Source organism: Corythoichthys intestinalis, chromosome 6 (assembly GCF_030265065.1).
Source record: "Corythoichthys intestinalis isolate RoL2023-P3 chromosome 6, ASM3026506v1, whole genome shotgun sequence".
Lineage (NCBI taxonomy): Eukaryota > Metazoa > Chordata > Actinopteri > Syngnathiformes > Syngnathidae > Corythoichthys > Corythoichthys intestinalis.
Genome location: NC_080400.1, coordinates 44,968,102 through 44,987,389, shown reverse-complemented (window position 1 = coordinate 44,987,389; position 19,288 = coordinate 44,968,102). Strand labels below are relative to the sequence as shown.

The 19,288-nt window shown below is 36.5% G+C and overlaps 1 protein-coding gene and 1 long non-coding RNA gene across 2 annotated transcripts in view; one reads left to right on the top strand and one right to left on the bottom strand.

The window, feature by feature from the left end:
* LOC130917027 (calsyntenin-2-like) overlaps positions 1 to 17,620 on the top strand; it is a 322,125-nt gene extending 304,505 nt beyond the window's left edge. Inside the window, exons 13-17 of the mRNA XM_057838073.1 lie at positions 10,316 to 10,486; positions 11,196 to 11,341; positions 13,244 to 13,367; positions 15,220 to 15,404; positions 15,546 to 17,620. Of these exons, the coding sequence (XP_057694056.1) occupies positions 10,316 to 10,486; positions 11,196 to 11,341; positions 13,244 to 13,367; positions 15,220 to 15,404; positions 15,546 to 15,725 (806 nt within the window). The 3' untranslated portion in view covers positions 15,726 to 17,620. The remainder of the gene's footprint in view (positions 1 to 10,315; positions 10,487 to 11,195; positions 11,342 to 13,243; positions 13,368 to 15,219; positions 15,405 to 15,545) is intronic.
* On the bottom strand, positions 2,392 to 17,261 carry LOC130917029 (uncharacterized). The gene is made up of 3 exons (XR_009063404.1): positions 16,371 to 17,261; positions 15,533 to 15,703; positions 2,392 to 3,556 (listed from the first exon to the last, which is right to left on the bottom strand). It is a non-coding gene; the product is annotated as an uncharacterized LOC130917029 (long non-coding RNA).
* Positions 17,621 to 19,288: the final 1,668 nt, after the last annotated feature.

The window sequence follows — 19,288 nt, the reverse complement described above, 5'->3', positions numbered from 1 at the left end:
CTTTTCAATCGGGATGCTACACTAGTTAATTCTACCAGCATTTGAACTCATTGTTTATTTGTGAATTATTTACGTGTTTATTTGTACTTTAATAAATAATTTAAGTGTTCCAATATGTTTTTTGTGAATTGATAAGTGTCAACAAAAATTTCATTGCTAAATTAGTGAACAAAAAAAAAAAAAAAAAAAAAAAAAAAAAAAAAAATTTTTTTTTTAAATTATTAGATTAGTCGACTAATCGTAAAAATAGTCGGCTGACTAATCGGGAGAAAATTAGTCGTTTGGGACAGCCCTAATTGCGATACAGCGATTATCAATTTATTGGTCAGAAAATGTACCGGTATATTATATTGTACGATACAATTGGGGATGGCGTGGCTCAGTGGTAGTGTAGTGGGTTCGATTCTCCCCCCGATGAACTCGTCTAAGTATCCTTGAGCAAGATACTGAACCCCACGTTGCTCCTGGTGCTGTGTCACCAGTAGGTAGATGAGGAGACAGTGTAAAGCACTTTGAGGGCCTTAAAAAGGTGAAAAGGCGCCATACAAGTGTAACACCATTAACCATTTACCAACTGTTGAAACGAAAAACAGGATATTTCAAAACAGAAAAAAATACTGTTTAAGTAGTTTATTAAATAGTGACACCTTTTCTGTGCAACGTTGCTGTAAAATATTATAAATCTACTGCAATTTTGCACCTGCACATATAGAGGGAACAAACCACAACTACTGATATCTCTTGGAGAGATCATGATGAATGTCACACTTCATTGCTTTAAAATTTTAAATCTTTTAAAAAGAAAAATAACAGTGCTATAGGTGTTAGCCAACAGTTGAGCTTGGAGTGGGGCAATGATAGAATTGGGGGGTCTCTTTCTTCGTATAGTTTATGACCTTTGTTGCCAGAAGCATTGTTTTGAGCACTTCCACCATCTGCTTCAGCATTCGAGATGTTGGACACAGTCACATTCTTCCTTACCTTAAAAACAACAACATTTAACAAACATATTAGCTACTTAATAGCTTTTGAGTTTAAATCCTGATTTTTTTTTGTGTGTTGGAAGTATTGAGTGAATTGAAAATATATTATAATTGAATAGAATTGAAAAATGCAGTATCACTAATTTTATGTAGGGTACATCAATCAGCAAACATGCACATCGCCTTATATATTTTGGAAGCTACTCAAACCATTTTTATAGCTTAGTGCAGGGTTCACTAAATCCGGACCTCGGTGCCACTTTTCCTGTAGTGTTTTCCATGTCTCCCTCCTCCAACACACCTGAATCAAAATAATCAGGATCGTTATCAGGCTTCTGGAGAGGTTGCTGATGACATAATCATTTGATTCAGGTGTGTTAGGGGGAGAGAGACGTGGAAAACACTACAGGAAAAGTGGCACCGAGGTCCAGATTTAGTGAAACCTGGCTTAGTGTATCAGAATGGCAGTAATAATAGTTCTTGTAGTAAATTAGATGTAAAGTGGTTCTCAAATAATATCAAAGAAATCAGTAAATTAATGTAGGCTTGTTTGGTAGTCATTTCCAGCCAATTTAAGGTCCTGGTTTATTTGATATAATTCAACACCAAATGTCATCGAAATAATACCTGTAAATTAAAAAAATATTTACTTTGCAAAACTTTCTTACCTCAGGTGATAAAAGCGAGGAGTGATGGCAGGTTTTTGCTAAAGAAATCCAGTGGCTAGTTCGTCACCAGCTGCAAGTGGATGTGCATATTCATTGTGAGCGAACCTCATTTTTGTGAGACAGTTCTTGCATACAACAAAGTCATCGTTCACCTTATTTCCTTCCTTAATGATGTAAAATTAAAAGTATGCGCACGTGTGATTTAAAGGAATATTTTTCTCGTTTTCTACCACCACCCTCGCTAAATTTTTTTCTCAATCTCACTTGTAGCTTCCTCTCTTCTTCTCCAGACTTGCGTGCACTTTACTTTCACCGCCCTTCTTGAGCGCCCCTAGTGGACCGCCAAGGAATTGCTCAACAAACATTGAATGAGCAGTTTACAGCATCCATATTCCATAGTATGGCCAATATGTCAAATAAAAGTTTCGATACTTGGTGGGATCATATCGATAACCGTTCGGGTTGCAAAATATCGCAATATATAGCCATATCGAGATATTGTCACACTCTTAGTACGGCTCATAGTCGGAAAATTACGGAACTTGCTTTGGTCACGGGGAAGGTGAAGTAAAGGAATGTGAACAATAAAGGTACTGCAGCACCTGACACAGAATAATATATCTAGTGCAAATTTTCTGGCTAAGAAGACAAGACAACTACTGAATGAAATTAAATTTGATTGTAAATGCAAGTTTGAGAGGGTTGACAAAAGAAGAATGAAAACACAGGTTTGAATTTAATTGATAGATGATGAAGACCAAACCATAGAACAAATGCTCAACAGAAATAAGACAAATACAAACTACTCTACAAATAAGGAGATTCAGATGAAAAATAGGGGTTGCCTATAATGAAAGTGTGACGAGACAATTTATAAATCACTCCAAATATAGACCTGAACATTGAGACACCAAGCAACAATACACCAAAAGCCAAATGTAGTCAGGTTTGTATAAATTATCTTGGGACATCAATACAAATCTCATCACTGGGCACTAAGTACTACCACAATGGATTTAAAATGAAACAAACAAGATATGCTTTACCTACAGCCTTTCATCATTCATTTGACGGCATTTAGTACATCCAAATCAGGCATGTAGGAATTGCCAGTTTTTATGTCTCGCACTTTTGAAGGGACCAAAATAATTGGTCATTTGACCGTTCAGCTGTGCCATGACCAGGTGGGCATTTAAACATTTAATTTGTATTTATTGATGATGTGAGAATAAATACAAAGGAGTATGATGAATTTAGAATTAGGAAAATGCTTCAGAACTCATTTGACGGTGCTTCAAAATACTGAAGGACAATGACTAAAATTGTGAAAGTAACCAAGAAGTTCAATTCATGACTGTTAATTTGTCCAATTACTTTTGGTAAAAATCGGGAGGCATATATAATTACTACTCTGTTGGTTTGATTAGTATGTAAACATTCTCAAATTTAAGATGAAAGACTGCAGTTGTTAGTTTCATTTATTGCTGTGGTTTTTAGAGCCAAAAGGACGAAAATGATGTCAGTCTTGCAATATTTATGGACCTGGCAGTCTGTGATATATTGAGGCTTATAATAATCAAATTGCCTGTATACAAAACCATGGAAAAGACATTCCACAAATCTTAGGGAAAGAAGAAGATGTTTTGGAACAGGAGATCGATTTCTTTTTAATCACAACTACCCCTCTGTGATCCTGCTGAAATGCACAGATTACCGGGGCAAAAGGAGTGTTAAAGCCAAGGAAGAGCTGCTTTCAGACACTGTTTCCTGCCAATCTCCATGTATTTTATGAGGATGGACCCAGCTCTAATAGACAGAAAATGAAGCAACTGGAGGCATAAAGGAGAAAGGGCAGCATGTCCACTGGATTATAGTAAAGGGGAATCTCGAAGCCATCTCCTTGTCCTGGAAAACAGTGAGGTCAGAATCAGCAGCAGTCAGAGTGGGAGATGGAGAGAAACATCACAGAGACTGCAGGATAGAAGACATCCCTTGCTTTGAATTTTGATCAACTTGACAAATGCTAGAAGTGCCCACTTAAATGACAATATATTCATTGTGAATGTTAAGTTGCATGAAGGATAAAGACGTGTTTCTGACATACCTTATATGTGCTGAAGGGGAGGTGGGAATTCCTAGGTCAGCAATACAAAGGTTCTATATACTGTAGCTCAGTATTGGTTACAGCACTGCTTCTCAATTACCTTCTGTTATGCCATCATTGGGAAGGGGAAAATATTTCATAGCCCCCTAGTGTCCATTGTGACTCTAAATCAGTGCTTCTCAATTATTTTCTGTCACGCCCCCCCAAGGAAGACGTAAATGTTTTGCGCCCCCCCAACTCTCTGCCGCCACTGTAAATAGTATCATTTGTCTATAATATTACTATTATAAGTAGGCCTCAGCCTAACATTGTGTACTTTTTTTTCTATTAAAAAAAGTAACATAGATCAACTTATAATAAAGTATAACTTTATTAACATTGTTTTGCTTGTAACAGAAAAGACTTAACTTTGCCTGAAGTAAAAAAAAAAAAAAAAGTCACATCCAAACTGTAAAAATACACTCAAGGTACATTTTTGACCATTTGATACTGAAAAATAAAATGTAATAAAATCAGTAAATAATAACAAATTCAAATTGATTAGAAACATTTACTCTTCAGGACAACATGCCAAAAAAATTGACCGAAAAAAACAAAACTGAATAGAAGGGGGGGAAAAGTGTCTTTGGACAGAAGGAAAGTTTTTATTTTCGCTGATTCACCACAGTGCTCACTGGTTTACTGATATAACACTGACAAAGCGGGACGATTGTGACTATTGGCAATATTCGGCACGTTTTTGCTGAAAAACAATCAAGCAGCTTATCAGTGAGATTGAGGTCTAATGTCTTTAAGTGGCGTCTTAACTGATTTGGCTTCAGACTCTCCGCTATAATCATTTTTAAACTCAGTAAACAGTGGTCTTTCCTCATTTCCCACTATATTAAAAGTCAAAGCCAAAAGGCAAACGGCCCGAAAAAAGCGCATTCTCGGCGGCCGAGGGAGAACCATAGGTGAGGGCAGTGGTCGTGACGATCCCAAGCCGAAAACGGCACTTCTCGGCCGGACACGTGAGAACCGGAGAAGACAGTGGGTCGCTGCGTGAGTCCAGCTCTGCATGAGTCTCTTCCATGTGCTCTTGCTTACTTCAAAAATACTGCACGCACTTTGAAAATGAGAGCGCCACTGCCACCCACGGAGTGGATGTGCAAGTACACTTTATTCTAGTACGGCAAAAAAAAAAAAAAAAAAGCATGTTCCCCTGGGGGGGCGCGCCCCACCATTTGAGAAGTACTGCTCTAAATAGTAGCATTTGTCTTTAAAACTGTTTTAAGTAGAGTAAGATTGTTAGCAACGTTCAGCTACGATGGAAACTGTCAAATGAAAGAATAAAATCCACTAAAATGAAAATACTGGCAGATTGTTATAAGTATTATTTCAGACCCTGGCTGAATTTTTAACGATATGTTCAGATACGACCTTATGTTAATATGATTAATAAATGTGAAGAAATTAGGAATTTTTTAAAAGACGAATCTTCAAATATTGATGGTAAAATCATTTAATGTGGAGGGTCTATTAAGTCTTAAAACATTCTCAACATCTTACATCAAAACAAAGTGGGAAACATTACATTCTGTATATTTGAGGTTAGTCTGTTGGTAATCTTACTTTAAAAACGTAATTAGTTACAGTTACCAATTACTTTTCCCAAAAAAGAAATTGCATTAGTAACTCAGTTACCTCATTGTAAGAGTAATTAGTTATTCAGAAAAGTGTCTGGCGTTACTTTTCATCTTCTATGCGTTATTACTAGGGCTGTCAAACGATTAAAATTTTTAATCGAGTTAATTACAGCTTAAAAATTAATTAATCGTAATTAATCGCAATTAATCGCAATTCAAACCGTCTATAAAATATGCCATATTTTTCTGTAAATTATTGTTGAAATGGAAAGATAAGACACAAGATGGATATATATATTCAACATACGGTACATAAGGACTATTTGTTTATTATAACAATAAATCAACAAGATGGCATTAACATTATTAACATTCTGTTAAAGCGATCCATGGATAGAAAGACTTGTAGTTCTTAATAGAAAAATGTTAGTACAAGTTAGAGAAATTTTATATTAAAACCCCTCTTAACGTTTTCGTTTTAATTAAATTTGTAAAATTTTCAATCAAAAAATAAACTAGTAGCCCGCCATTGTTGATGTCAATAATTACTTACTCAATGCTCATGAATGCCTATAAAATCAGTCGCACCCAAGCGCCAGCAGAGGGCGGCAAAACTCCATAAAACACAACAAGTGAGCATTTCAATGTGTACTGTCATTTAAAACTCTCTGAGCGGGGCATCTGCGTTAATTGCGTCAAATATTTTAACGTGATTAATTTAAAAAATTAATTAACGCCCGTTAACGCGATAATTTTGACAGCCCTAGTTATTACATTATACTGTACATTCTATAACATCTTTCACGTCAAAAATGCTTATATTAACTGGTTGAAAAACAAAAGCACTATATACAGTGTTTTAGAACATTTAGTATTAATTGGGATTAAATATATTACAGCCTGTTAAGAAAACAAAAATGTAAACTGGCCATTAACCAGTGTAAATCTCTGAAACTGTATGTTAGGCCTCCTGCACAATAAGAGAAACACTATCATTAAATATTCCGTAAAGTTTTAGAACGCTAACTTTGAAATTCTCTGGCTCGTCGCCATCATCGCTGCCTTGTTGTGTTTGCCAGAGCGCGTAGTGAAGCCGAGTATGATCCGCCCTACTAGCCAATCATCCTTGCGTTTGCAACGGCATCACCACCTCCTTCCCTCCTACCGCTCTGCTCTGTCCAGGCAAGCAGCTGAAATCAGACAACTCGCGCTTCATTCAACCAAATTGTAGTAATGTGCCCCTTCTTATCCACAGTAAAGCTAACGGCGTTGCAAAGATGGGAAAAGTAATTATTATTATTAGTAGATCACTACTGGAAAAAAAAAAAAACTGGTTACAGTGTACAAACTCAGTTTGTTCACTGTAACCATAATAATAATAACCGGATATGATCACTTCATAAACCTCAAAATGATATCATCCCTCCGTTATGTTGGAGGAAATATGAAAAACAATCAGTTTGCCAACTCCACTTGTTCTAATTTTGAATCCAGAATGCAGTGAACAGAGGTGGGTAGAGTAGCCAAAAAATTTACTAAAGTAAGAGTAGTGTTACTTCAAAATAATATTACTCAAGTAAAAGTAGTCATTCAAAAAATGTACTCAAGCAGGAGTAAAAAAGTATCCAGTGAAAAGAATACTCAAGTAATGAGTAACTTGTGACTAACTGCTGATTTTTGCTTTGATTTTTATTTTTATTTTTTAAACAATGGTATTTTTTTTCTCTCAGCACAAACTTATCTATATGAACTGTTCTTATAATGATACTGTACAATAACGCATTACATAACCACATTAAGCCAAAGAAATACAAAATAATAGTAATAATAATAATCGTTGAATTACGGCAAGAGAGAAAAAAAAAAGAATGAAAGAAAGAAAGGAATGAAGCATTATTCATCCATAGAGTATGAGTGCCCTCCAGTGGACAAAATAGTACCTAGTTTGAATAGTGAATAAGTTCCTTCATAGTTACTATTATGAAATTAAAAGGATCATATCTTAGGTTTTTTGTGCTCAATCGTTGCCAAATAGAAACTGGGAGAGAGGTTTAAATCCGCAGTTTCAAGTCATGTTGAGGGCAGCGCTCTATGTCAAACACTTCATTTTTTATGGTGTTTTAAAGACTCCAAGTGATTAAACAGGCTGGCGTGATCATAGAACGGCAAGCTTGCATCAGATTGGTGTAATGGAGACGTGATTATTGTTGCAATGTTTCATAGGTGAAATAGGTAGAGCTACTCTTGGCATCGCCCACAAAAAAATAAATAAATAAATCTAATATGTAGAATAAGGAAGAAAAATGTGACGACTCTTCTGTAGCCCAAAGTAGCAGAGGAATAGTAGCATTTTTTTTCACAAATCTACTCAAGCAAAAGTAAAACGTATAGCTTTGTAAAACTACTCTTAGAAGTGCATTTTTCTCAAAACGTTACTCAAGTAAATATCACGGAGTACATGTAACACATTACTACCCAACTCTGGCAGTGAAGGAATGTAATGAAATAAAGGTACTTCGAATCATGACGGTACTTAAGTACATTTTTGTATATCTGTACTTGACTTGAGTACAAATATGAAGTGCTACTTTTTACTTAACTACATTTTACAACATGCATCTGTACTTTTTACTCCACTACTTCTCAGATTATCACCTGCATTAAACGTTACTTTTATCTTGCTCTCATTGTGAATTTATATTTTAATTTTCATGCCTTCAGCACAATCAATAAGCCCCGTGCAACTTTACCGTTATCAAGCACTAGAGGGAGCAACACGAGTACATGCAAGATTAGGCAGGTGAACAAGATATTGACCAATAAAAAACAACAGTGAGAGCAGCACACCTCCAAATGGGTGCTGCACACTCTTGTACAGTAGGTGGTGGTATGTACCTGATAGTTGCTAGCAATCCGCCATTAAGATAGATTCTGGAGGGTTTTTTTTAGCTTGTTAAGCTTCTGTTTGCAGTGCAGTCAATTTTATTACTTTTTTCCATTCTACCCAAGTATATAATATATTTATATTTAAAATATATATGGCGGAAAACACTCAGGTGACTTGAAGTTCCGCTCTGAGACCCCCCAATTTGGCCAAATTTAAAAATTGCCCGATATGCATGTGTGATACATCATCGGAGAGCTTAAAATCTCAATTTTCTGGGGGAAGAACAATTTTGAACAGGAGGGAATTTAAAAATAAATAAATAAATAAATAAATAAACAGCAAATCCCTAACTGGAGGCGAGATCAAGCGAGAGCAGAATTAAAGACTATTTTAAAGACGATTTTAACAAGATATTATCGCGTATTTACCTTGTTTCGATCCAAAAACTCAAAGTAGCATGTATCACCAAGTGTCAAGACACAGCTGTGAATGACCACAGCCAGATTTTTTTTTTTTTTTTTTTTTTATGGGTGAAACATGGTGATATAACATGGGTCGCGATGCAGAAATCGCAGACAACAAGGAGTTGTTGAGATTTTCTTTTTCATATAGTTACCCTTTTAAACGTTATTTTTTAAATTTTCTGTGTTTGGATCGATTATTTATCATCTAACATATCAGGAAAATGCGAAAAAAAAACAAAAAGAAATACAATTAAGCGATAGTTATGAGGTAGAAATCTGTGACTTTTATAGACGCGCAATTTTTCATTGTGACGTAATTTGTTTAAAAGTTTAAAATATGCCAGTGAATAATTTTTTAAAGTTGTTTTCTTTTTTTAAACTAAATATTAGACATCAATTAATGATTCTAAGGTAAAAATGGCAGACATTTCGAATAATAAGACATTTTGAATAATAAATATAAACGCTTAACTTCTTTTTATGGCTAGGTTGAAACAAAAGCGGTTGCGCGACGTCTATAAATGGGGGTTTTCAGGATAAAACGGACAAAATAAAAATAGTTCCGGGGCTTACTTCGCCATGAATCTGCTATGGCAGCATATAGACATATTGTTCTATCGAACACAACAGTTGTTTTGGCTTAAAATACAGCAGTTTCTTTTAAAGAGGAGTGCAAGAGCAGAAACTGTTTTTTCAGTCTTGTCTGTGTTTTCCACCATATACATAAAAATTTTGCATCGGGAGAAAATAATTTTACTTTTTACTTGTAATTTTTAAAGCAAGTACTTTTATACTTTTACTTGATTAAATGTTTCCTTAGATACTTGTACTTTTACTGAAGTAATTTTTCCCCCCATGTATATGTAAAAAAAAAAAAAAAGGAGTAATTCATCCACCACTGCCAGAATGACTAGAATCACTACATCTCTGAGGTTGACGATTTTAAATAACAATAAACAGGCTTAATTGTCACATTAATGTAAAAAATAAATTAATTACTGTCAATAGTAAAAGTAAAATGTCCAATCGTAATGAATCCCGATTTGTTTACCATAAAAGGTTTCAATTAGAAATTCAGCATCTAGACCAATGTAATATCAATCTGTTTTTCTCACACATCTTATTCTCTCCTTGATTTTGGTTGACCCAACAAAACACACTCACAAACACACATTGCCATGAGATACTGTAGTAACAAGTCTTTTTTGACAGCAACAGCAATCTCACTACGTGTCTCAGTACTTGCATCATGACCCGGGCCTCTTTCACACCATCCCCTCCCAAGAGTAGGAAGCAGCTTTGCGCATTTTAACATGCTCTTAAGATACTCTGTGCATGTGGGTGCGTGCATGCGTGTGGACGAGTAATTGGTGTCGACAACTCGTTGAACGTGTTTCAATTTGTGTTGTTGGTTGTTCAGAGTGCGCATGGACCTCTCACCGGAAAGCCTCAATGCTGCATGACAGAATCCCAGAAAAATGTGCAAATAGTCCTGCCGTAAACAGTCTTTTCAATTATACAGCAGTTGTCGTTTCCCGAGGTCATAATTTAATAACTGCGTGTCTTTGCACATTGTGTATGTAGACCAAAGACAAGGAATTCTGGAGGAAATCATTCACAATTTGGACTACTGCGATATCCTGGTGTTGGGGGAGGAGTTAAGGCCTGACCAGGAGTCACTCCAGCTACAGCGCAGCATTCTTCTTGGAAAACACCTAGATGCCACTAATTCTACATCTGGGTTGTCCATATATGGTTAGTTATTATCTTTTTTGTTGATAAGGCGCATCATTTGCACTGTAGTTAAATTCCCCCAAACTTCTATGAGTTAGCTCCACTAATGAATTTCATCGGATTAAATTTGGATGTTGAAATATTCATTTTACTAGTAACTAGTTACTAGTAACTCATTTTCAAAATAGGAAGAATAGTCTTTATTTGTCATTGCCTTGACAACTATACCGGATGTGCAACTCCAGATATGTACACATACAAAATAAAGATAAATGTAAGAAAAAATAATAAAAATGGCAAATATAAAATTAAATAATTTTTTACAAGGCCAGTCCCTACCTAATGTCTCTCATTTTTTTAAAAATAATAATTTCTTGAGATCATGAATTTGAGATTTAAACTCTATGCCTATAATCAGTATAACAACATAAATAAATACATTTTAAAAAAGGTAATTAAATGTTTTATTCATTCTCTGTGTAGTGAGTATACTGTATTTGTAGAACACAGAATAAAATATTATATTTGCTCCCATTTTCATAAATTGAACTTAATACATCCAATAGACAAAACCCGTATATTGGTGAGACCACCCAAACAAGACCCTTCTGCCCACTATTGTTACTGTATGTACTTTATCCAAATCATGTTTTATCTTTTCTACAATTCTAAATAAACTCTCACCATAGAAATTTGACTCCTACTCTGTCTATTTTATGGCTCTCTACAGGTGTGGACTCAATGGCCAACTATGCAGATGTGATCCGGGAGGTGTATTACTACAACTCGCGACCAGGAGATCTAACCGAGAGAAGGTTCCGTCTTACATGCTCGGAGCTCAATGGACGCTACACCAGCAATGAGTTTAACACAGAGGTCAGTGTAATGATGGCAAGCCTGATCATTAATGAGCCAGAGGGGCCGATATTGCCTGCACATTAAAGTCGTAAAGGTAATATGAAGTTTAAAATCGATGACACGTTCTGTTAAAATGAGAACGACTCTGCCATAAAGATACTAATTGGGTTCTGAGGTCTAGTTCTACTTAAATTTGCTCAATGCTTTATAGATGGTGTATTGAACTCATTTTCTTCCCAGACAACATCAGCATTCAGGCTGGCCTGAGAGGCTTGTTAATATAAAACTATTCATAAAATGTTCTATGTACCCTGCTGACATTACTACAAAATTTCCACAGCTTGTTTATTATTGATTGCAGCAGAAAATCAATTAAAAACTACTGTTGTATAAATACAGAATTTGTGCGTCTGTGTCTCAGAGGTTGCGCTAGACTTTTTCGTTGTCTGTCATTTTGACTGACAGGGTCATAAAAATCCGGTCATAATCTATTTTTACCCGTCACTTAAATTTTTAAAATGATGATAATGACATTGTGGTGACCCTTTGTTTGGCATAATTAACCTTCCGTACTTGTGTGTCCATTTGGCCGAGCGCGTTACCGGCTACGACACAGTCACGTGACAGAGACACTTAAGAGCCGTGCGCGTTCCGGCTTGAATATGAATAGAGAGTTCACAGAGAGCAGCAGAGCTACAGCGGCTGGACACAGCAATTTGAGCTAACAAGACTCTTAACATTGCATACCGCTTCAACATATTCAATAGTATTTAGTTTTCATTCATTTTAAATTAATATTCTGTCCTAACAAGCTTAACAGAATCCACACCGTGCCATCACACATCAAGCAGATGAATATGTAACTTTTTCTCCGCAGTGACAAAAACAGCTGACTGTGGCCCCAGTAGGTAGGCTACATTATGGAACAATGAAATTAACAGTTCACCTGCTGTGGCCTGAACGCAATCCTCCTCCTGGTGCGCATGGACTTGAATTGTGTGCCCGCTTGTGCAGTCCCTGTTTTTTCACCTCTTTTATCAACACCATCGTCGTTTTGGGGCTTTTTGAAGAAACTTTGTACACTCAGTTTCCTTGACATTTTTCAGAGTAAGGCCAACGACGTCATGCATCAAGAGAGACAATAGCTAATTAATATGCTCACTTGCCGCCCTGTGGTCGGGGGTGTGAATTGCAACCTGTCAAAATGACAGGTGGACTTCAGTTTTTTCCGTCACCATTTTAAAAAATCGGTCAACGACGGAAAATATTCGGTTAACGCGACCCCTGCTGTGTCTATTACATATTTTATATGATAGCATATAATAATGGCTGATTTAAAACAATGAAATGATAGAGATTTGCGAAAAAAGTTGTTAAATTAAACAACGGCGGCATATAATGTTTTAAGAATATACAGACAGTCCATGCTTCTTTTGGTCAGCATAGTAACAGCATATACAGTATATGCTGTTTTGTTGTTGTTGTTGTTTTTTACCATGGATCACTGTAGCCCTGGTTTTTGTATACTGTACATACAGTGTATCACAAAAGTGAGTACACCCCTCGCATTTCTGCAGATATTTAAGTATATCTTTTCATGGGACAACACTGACAAAATGACACTTTGACACAAAGAAAAGTAGTCTGTGTGCAGCTTATATAATAGAGTTAATTTATTTTCCCCTCAAAATAACTAAAAATATAGCCATTAATATCTAAACCCCTGGCAACAAAAGTGAGTACAACTCTTAGAAATGACGTACATCCCTAAATGTCCAAATTGAGTACTGTTTGTCAAATATCTGCAGAAATGCGATGGGTGTACTCACTTTTGTGATACACTGTACTACCTTTCGGAAGGAAAATTGTTGACACTCCTGCTGTACATGATCTCTGATATTTGGTCTTGTCTTTTCACAGGTGAGCATCCTTCACAATTCAGAGGTTCGAGAACATGCCAGTCAATTTGTGGCTGCACCTCAGCACATGCAGTTAGTACACCATTCCTACATGATTGATGAACTGTACCCTGAGCAGACCTCAGGTAGGGGGAAAAAATCAGGAAATGCTGTGCATGTCGACACGTGTCTTGTCTCTGTTTATCTCTATTTATGTGTCATGGGTCAACACCTATGGCATTGAAGATTTTAAGCAAATTACAGTGATATGGCAGCACAGAGTAGTAGTCGTAGTCGGGGGAAAAAGGTTGATAGTCTGTTGATATTAAAATAATGTAATTCGAATCCTGTAATTCAAATATAGTACTACCAATTTCTGATAGACCTTTAATAATACTCAAATGAAATCAAGACGAAATGAGTGACCAATATAGATACAGTATTTCAGCTTTTTTTTTTTTATTGTTGTTTCATCAAACCATTTAGCCATTGCAGTAAAAAATATCCTCTTGATATTTTTGATATACTATATATTCTGTATATGGTTAACATAGTGAAATCTGATTGACTCTCAGTTCCTTATGAGACTGTTCATCAGATTTCTACTCTTGTGGTATGAAAGGCACATCCGAGTGCTCCTTAGTCAGGAGAACATGGCGAGACAGTCTTATGCTACCACACGAGCTTTAATTATTCATCAGACTCCGATTGATTCTACTTAGAACTGCAGATATCAGAGTGCTTTGTGTGTGTCAGTGTATCCCAGGGTGTGTGTCAGAGGTAAGAGTGTGAGCGAAAAGAAGGTCAGTCAGGGAGCCAAAGTGGGCAGGAGGTGGCTTATAAGTGAACTATGTGGATGTAATACAAAATAGCGGATGATTGGTAATTTCAACGTAATCATGATTTACTTAATGTGACACTTTCAGGATGTCAAATTCTTACTTGAAACCCAAACTTTTGCAGGCACAGTTTGACCGCAACTTGCGTATGATTGTGTGTATGCAAATAATTGAAATTGAATGAATCTATTTCATTTCATACCACCTATTTCAACGCGCCTGAAATGGATGTTCCTCTTTTTGTTACGTGTGAAAAGCATGATTGGCTATTTTTCCAACGCATGTTTTGAGTGGCTCAATTCAGATATTAATTATGTCATTGTGGATAAGAAATAGATTAATATCAGATATCTGCCCACTGTGAAAACACAGAAATCGGCTATATCCCCCAATGCAAATATTCAAAACCTTTGATCGTAGGTGTACATTTTCACCCACATCTGTCCTTAGAACACCAATGAACATATTACAGAAAAAACATACCTATAAAACTAATCTAAAATGGAAGCACAGGCCAATAAATATGATATATAGATGCGCTATATGCTACATTAGTGGCACATCCATCATTAAATATGCATAGAAATTGCCAATATAATGCCAAGATTGCCCCAATTTTAGCCATTGGGTGAAACACTCAGCCCAAGCTATCTAAAAAATCTGATATTGATATTAAATCATTTTCAGGCATACATTTTGTGGTTCTGCAATGTAAATCCAGCAGAATGTGTCTCTGCAAAAAAGTCTGCTACGTGCCCTAAATATGCTACACCAAGTATGGGGGGATGAAAGTCAATTTGTTTTAGGTTGGAATTCACAAGAAAGTCAAGTAAATAATCATCTGAGGAATGTTTTCTATGTGCGTGACTCCAAATGAACACACACAGCAAGAGCAGCAGGCTAGACTCCTAAATGTTGTGCTTTTTCATAAGGCTAAAGATCAGAGTATGAGAAATAAACATTTTAGATCAAGAGACTTGTGTGTGTTGTTGTTGTTGTTGTTGTGAGTTCCCTACTAAAGTGGGTTTATGCTCCAATTCTGCTGCTGCCAGATTTAAATGCGGGGACGATAATGAATGATAATAAGCGTAGAAAAAAGATGGATAGATGGATTGTCTAGCATCACTCTACAATTATTTACCGTCATTGTCATTTTTAGGGATGCCAAGTGCCGCCACAACAGTAATTGTGATGTGCATTGCCGCTCTGGTGGTGGTGGTGGTGTTGGGCATCTATCGCATCCATCTAACCCACCAGCAAGAAGTCAAGCTGTCTGAGACCAGCAATGAACAAGATGGGACCTGGGACGACTCATCCCTGACCATTACAGTCAACCCAATGGAGGTACAGTAAATAGCGGATGGTAAAGATTGTGGTGAATAAGAGGAAGTAGTAATAGGCATGGGTCCTTTTTTTATCCATGAGGATTTCAAAAAAGGAAATATGACTTTTAGAAGGATTGTCATTATCACCTAATTTGGTCAGAATCTGCAGGATCTCCAGGCCACGGAGGACAGCGAGGAAGAGGATGAAGAGGAAGATGATGAGGGAGAGGAGGATGACATCACCAGTGCGGAGTCAGATGACAGTGAGGAAGAAGCGGATGTCCAGCTGCCCAGGATGCAGGGAACGAAGCACCTGGACTACAAAAAAACATCTTATTGAAACTCTCAGTCGCAAACACACCCCATGATCTTTACGTCTGTAATAAAATATCAAATATGATGGCTGACACACACAAACAAAATCAGGTAGACATACACACGTTGAGGCATTGAAAAATGATGTTACACCTCCCCCTACTGGATTAGATGAAACAATGTATTTAAAAAAATAAAAAATAAAACTGGCAAAATCCTAATTTAGCAATACATCTTGAAAGTACAGTAACTACAGTATTTTTACTGTGATATGCAATAGTGAATTATTTGTTATCATTTCACAGTCACTGAATTGCATTTAATTAAATACTGCAGATTCCGGATACTAAAAAAAAGCTAAACAGTTGACAAGTTGTGAACATTTATATTATTTTGGTTTGTATACATTGTGCAAAATATTCATCTTTATTTCAGCCAATGAAGCAAAGTCAGTTGACTGAGCTGGAATATTTTCAATCAAGCTAAATAATAATAAAGTAACTGAAAATAACAAAAGAGAGCAAAGATAACAGATGTCATTTTAAACTCAAAAAGGGGTTCATGTTTTGTGTTTTAGAGATAGAAAGAAAACCTCCTTGTAAATTTTTATAAACTATTGTAAATAGAGAGTATAGTAAGTGATCCCCCACCCAAACTTTTCCATCCTTACCGTGCACATAAACACTGCTGACTGTCCCCTCCACTTGTACACAACAAATATCATCTTGAGATTTTCTATCCACGCTTGAGAATCTTTATTTTGCAGAAATAGTTGGTGGCTCCACCGTCCTTTCATGTATGTATTTGTTTCACCTCAATGTTGAGTTGGGTTTGTTTGTATGGATGTCCGTACGTGTCATCTCCATGGATACCAGGACAGTTAACAAAGTCCACTAGGCAAGTTGTACATATTTTCCAAATGCAGTCTTAAGTGCAAATGTGCACAATTATGGCTTCATGACAAAGCAAATGATTTAACATGTTTTGTTTTTTTGTTTTTTTAATACAATGATATGATTTGTACTGTTATGTCCTGCACACCAACAGAAATCTAAACACGTTTACTGTTTCTGTACTTTCAAACTACCACGCAGTCTAAAAACAGTGGTACAAGCTTTGGTTGACAATTCAGCTGTCAGCTCGCCAGCACAGGACAACTAGAAGGATGTCATGACTCATGGAGCATTTAATCTTTTTTGTTGATGAAAAGGTAGTACACCGACCACTTCAAGGAACATTTTACTTGATCTTGCACACAATTACTGTTAGTTCCTATTGCCGCGGATTAAGCCTGTCCCCAAAACAGAATTCTGTCTAAATTCAAGTAGAATTTTTCCAAATTTCTAACCCTGACAGCCAATGAGTGCCCTGTAAAGGGTTAATGGAGAACAGTAAGGAAGCTAAAACAAATGTGATGATTAACATTAGGTGTACATCCTTGGAAAAGCCCCACAATTGGGTGGCTTTTGCACTTCTCCTGCTCTTTTTCTGTAACACTTCTTAAATTGTATGACATATAAAACTAAACAGACACATGGAGAAGCTGATTTTTTTTTTTCTGCAACTGTTAATGACCTGAACTGAAAAAGAGTGTTTGTATACTGTAGCACTACTATATGTCCATGTAAATTACATGTTGTTTAAACGTTTATCACATTAGTCTTGTGTGATCATGCCTTCACTACATTTACTCATCTCCTCAAACCTTTTGGTGGGTTTTGCATCAAGCCCTAATGTTTACCTGGCGTTTGTATTAGAAGAGAAGGACAATGCAGTTAATATGGAAATCTTGTATATTGTGTAAAATGTTTTCATTTATTTATTTTTCTTTGTATCTTGACTCTTTGGTCTGATTTGCTTTCGAAAGGTCAGTCACTACAGCACTTTCTGCAAATTGGCCAATAAAATCTTGTTTTGGAATCTAGCCGTTCCTTGCATATAGAGGTGTGTGTGTTTTTCATGAATTGTCCATCCATCCGTTTTCTATATTGCACATTCTTGTTAAGGTCGTGGGTGAGCTGGAACCTCTCAGCTGACTTTAAAGGGGAAGTTCATATTTTTTTTACATTAGGCTTAATCTTTGAGGTAGCCGGGGTTTCATTAGTTGGTGGCGTTTATTTCAACAAATTCCGTGCAGTTTATCAGTTACTTGTTAGTTTCAGGGCTCCGGAGTGGCTAAGTTAGCATGAGTCAATGGTGCCTGCTTAGCATGCATACAAAAAAACCACAAAACACAATATTACCAGATGTAACAAATAAATAATCAAATAAATTCAAAATGCAAATCATTGTTCAAAATACTCATGCGGCCAAAACTGTCGCACCAAACCGCCGTAATTAATTTCATTCTAAAGCAGGACTTTTTTTTTTTTTTTTTTTTTTTTTAAGATGCGTGAAGCGACCCACAATTGTGCTTTGCGGTGAAAAAAGCCAATGTGATACCACTCAAATGTTGCTGTTCATACAATTTTTGACATGCAATTGTAAATTCTGATAACATTATCATGAAAACACAGCCAACCATATTGATTGCATGGGTCATCCGGGATTCTCATGCGTGCATATGTGGTTTTTATTAGCTAGTTTAGCCACTCCGGAGTCCTGAAACAAATAACTGACAAACTGCACGGATTTTTTATTTATTTTTTTTTTTATAATCAAAACTCCACAGACTAATTAAACCCGCAGTGGTAACTCGAAGATTAAGCCTCATGTAAAAAATTCTGAACTTACCCTTTAAAATGAGAGTCTGGTACTGGGAGCCTGGCAAGCCAGCCTGACTTTCGCCTTGTACAAGAAATGTGGCAAGTCAGTCTAGTCGGTTTGTTTTGGATTTCAAAAAGTGATGCTAGATGTGGGGCTACAACAAGCACAGACTGAATCTGAGAACCATCACAGAAGTGATATGATGTGACATAAACACAATGTGACTCGTGCTGTCGGTTGTAGTCAATTTGTAGTTCACAAATCATGGCATGGAGTCGAAATCAAATGAGCGCACTGGTTAACAATAACTGCAGTTTTTGTGTGAAAAATCTAAGAGTACATGGTTTATTGTGGAAATCAAATTGAAACCATGGAAGACCAAACTGATGTGCCATGTCTCTTGTACATAGCAAAAAAAAGAGCTGCCTTGGCAGGGTAAGGTAACGCCCAGCCAACGTCACTGCATAAATTGACAAACCAAACCGGTGGTGCCTCTAGAAACATTTCTCAGGGGGTGGGAATGGGGACATTTTTTTGTATGACAAATGTGTGTGTGTCTGTGTGTGTGTGTGGGTGGGGGGGACAAAAACTAAAGGCCAGCATTATAGCTATTGTAGTAAATCGGACAGTAGAAAACAGATTTTTCTATTAAAATAACATGCATGGTTTTCAGATGAGATGACTGGGAGGAAAAGGAATACCTTGCAACCAAACTAAACACTTGAAGGTCAGATTTGTGTGGCAGACGTGCTGACCAAAAAATACCCACATTACATTTTCTGTTATTCCCAAAGAGACGAAATATGGGTTAACAAAATCTGTAAATAGTTGTACTCTCATTCAGGTCAATTTATTCCCAGAGCATTATACAAAATAGTTAGC